The sequence below is a fragment of the Pinus tabuliformis genome, chromosome 6 (genome assembly GCF_031772625.1).
Source record: "Pinus tabuliformis cultivar Carrire ecotype Pingquan chromosome 6, CPIR1, whole genome shotgun sequence".
Lineage (NCBI taxonomy): Eukaryota > Viridiplantae > Streptophyta > Pinopsida > Pinales > Pinaceae > Pinus > Pinus tabuliformis.
The window spans coordinates 1,367,543,432-1,367,545,831 of NC_142292.1; the positions used below are offsets into that span (position 1 = coordinate 1,367,543,432).

The window sequence follows — 2,400 nt, forward strand, 5'->3', positions numbered from 1 at the left end:
TTTAACAAAAATATAAGAAGCCAGGCAATTATCAACATTTTCGACAGGCGAAATCACATCCAACCTGGAATTCAATTCTCGAACAGGCGTAAGAACCTTTACTGAACTTTAGTCCGATTTACAGTAATTTGTTTGAAGAAACTTTTGAAGAACATTTACTGAACTTTAGTCCGACTTACAGTACTTAGTCGTTTGTTTGTTTGAAGAACCTTACCTGGACTTTAATTCTTGAACAGGCGTAAGAAGCTTGAAGAAACTTTTGAAGAACATTTACTGAACTTTAGTCCGATTTACAGTACTTAGTCGTTTGTTTGTTGGAAGAACCTTACCTGGACTTTAATTCTCGAACAGGCGTAAGAACCTTTGCTGAACTTTAGTCCGATTTAGAGTAATTAGTCATTTGTTTGTTAGAACCTTTCCTGGACTTCGATTCTCGAACAGCCGTTTAACAAAAATATAAGAAGCCAGACAATTTTCAACCAGCCATTTAACAAAAATATAAGAAGCCAGGCAATTATCAATATTTTCGACAGGCGAAATCACATCCAACCTGGACTTCAATTCTCGAACAGGCGTAAGAACCTTTATTGAACTTTAGTCCGATTTACAGTAATTTGTTTGAAGAAACTTTTGAAGAACATTTACTGAACTTTAGTCCGACTTACAGTACTTAGTCGTTTGTTTGTTTGAAGAACCTTACCTAGACTTTAATTCTTGAACAGGCTTACAGTACTTAGTCGTTTGTTTGTTTGAAGAACCTTACCTAGACTTTAATTCTTGAACAGGCGTAAGAACCTTTACTGAACTTTAGTCCGATTTACAGTAATTTGTTTGAAGAAACTTTTGAAGAACATTTACTGAACTTTAGTCCGACTTACAGTACTTAGTCGTTTGTTTGTTTGAAGAACCTTACCTAGACTTTAATTCTTGAACAGGCGTAAGAACCTTTACTGAACTTTAGTCCGATTTACAGTAATTAGTCATTTGTTTGTTAGAAGAAAATTTCCTAGACTTTAATTCTCGAACAGGTGTTCATTTATTTGTTTGAAGAACCTTTCCTGCACTTCGATTCTCAAACAGCCGTTTAACAAAAATATAAGCAGCCAGACAATTATCAACCAGCCATTTAACAAAAATATAAGAAGCCAGGCAATTATCAACTTTTTCGATAGCAAAATCACATACAATCTGGACTTTAAATCTCGAACAGGCGTAAGAACCTTTACTGAACTTTAATCCGGTTTACATTAATTAGTCATTTGTTTGTTGGAAGAACCTTTCCTGGACTTATATTTTCTCGAACAGGCGTTCATTTGTTTGTTTGAAGAACCTTTCCTGGACTTCCATTCTCAAACAGCCATTTAACAAAAACATAAGAAGCCAGGCAATTAGCAACTTTTTCGACAAGCAAAATCACATACAAAACACAAATTTATTATTATTTAAGCCTGTATAACTCACATCACATACGAGACAAATATTTATCCACACAACGCCCTCTCTATTACCAAACTATATACATCAGGGTAAAAAACGTAAGTGAAACTGTAAAGAAAGAAAGAGAGTTTAGCAGAGAAGCATTCTTAGGCTTAGGTAGCGTTCAAGAGATGGGAATGGTGAAAGACTTAGGCTTCTCGGCCTCGGGGGGCTGCCGCTTGGCCACAGTGACAGTCAAGACGCCGTCTTTATAACTAGCCTTTATATCCTCTAAGTTGGAGTCTCTTGGCAGGCTAAATTTCCTCATGTACCTTGCCCTCCGCCTCTCCATTCTTATCACCTTCACTTCCGGATGCAGATGCGGCTTCTTCTTTTTACCGGCGATGTGGAGGATGTCGTGCTCCACTTTAGCCTGCGCAGAATCCATCCAAATGACATGAATACAAGCAAGCAAGAAAAGGAAAAAAAAGGCGCGGAACTTCCATCAAGGACGATATTCAAGAAGCCGTAAATGGCAGACCTTGATATTATTAGCATCGAGGCCGGGCATGTCGAGAACGAACATATAGCAATCGGGGGTCTCCAGAATATCGGCTGTGGTTCTAAACATGGCCTTTGTCTCTTTGAAGTATCTGCGCACGGGATGTTGCTGCAGATCCTCCTTCCCTTCATCAGAGATGTCAAGAAACTCCTCCATCTCTCTCACTGGATCGTTCATGTCCATCCATCCTTCCATGGGTCTCTAGTACCACAAAATATTTGTTTCGTTGGCAGAGTAAAACGCTCAGTAAATCAAATCCTGTTAAGTCTGAAGTGCCTTTAATTCTGGCGTCTACCAAAGGTAGGAGCAGTAGAATTTAAATAAGGAGGAAGTGCGTCCATGTGTAAGATGTACTGTGAATTGCATGGATGCATCGACGCGTTTCTCATCCATCATTTCTACAGAAACCTGCATGTTGTATT

General features: G+C 38.6%; 1 protein-coding gene across 1 annotated transcript; it reads right to left on the minus strand.

The window, feature by feature from the left end:
- Nucleotides 1–1,413: 1,413 nt before the first annotated feature.
- On the minus strand, nucleotides 1,414–2,155 carry LOC149263714 (17.7 kDa class II heat shock protein-like). The gene is made up of 2 exons (XM_089388342.1): nucleotides 1,958–2,155; nucleotides 1,414–1,849 (listed from the first exon to the last, which is right to left on the minus strand). Exons 1-2 carry the CDS (start codon nucleotides 2,153–2,155, stop codon nucleotides 1,601–1,603), a joined length of 447 nt encoding a protein of 148 aa, XP_089244468.1. The 3' UTR covers nucleotides 1,414–1,600.
- Between the last annotated feature and the right edge of the window lie 245 nt (nucleotides 2,156–2,400).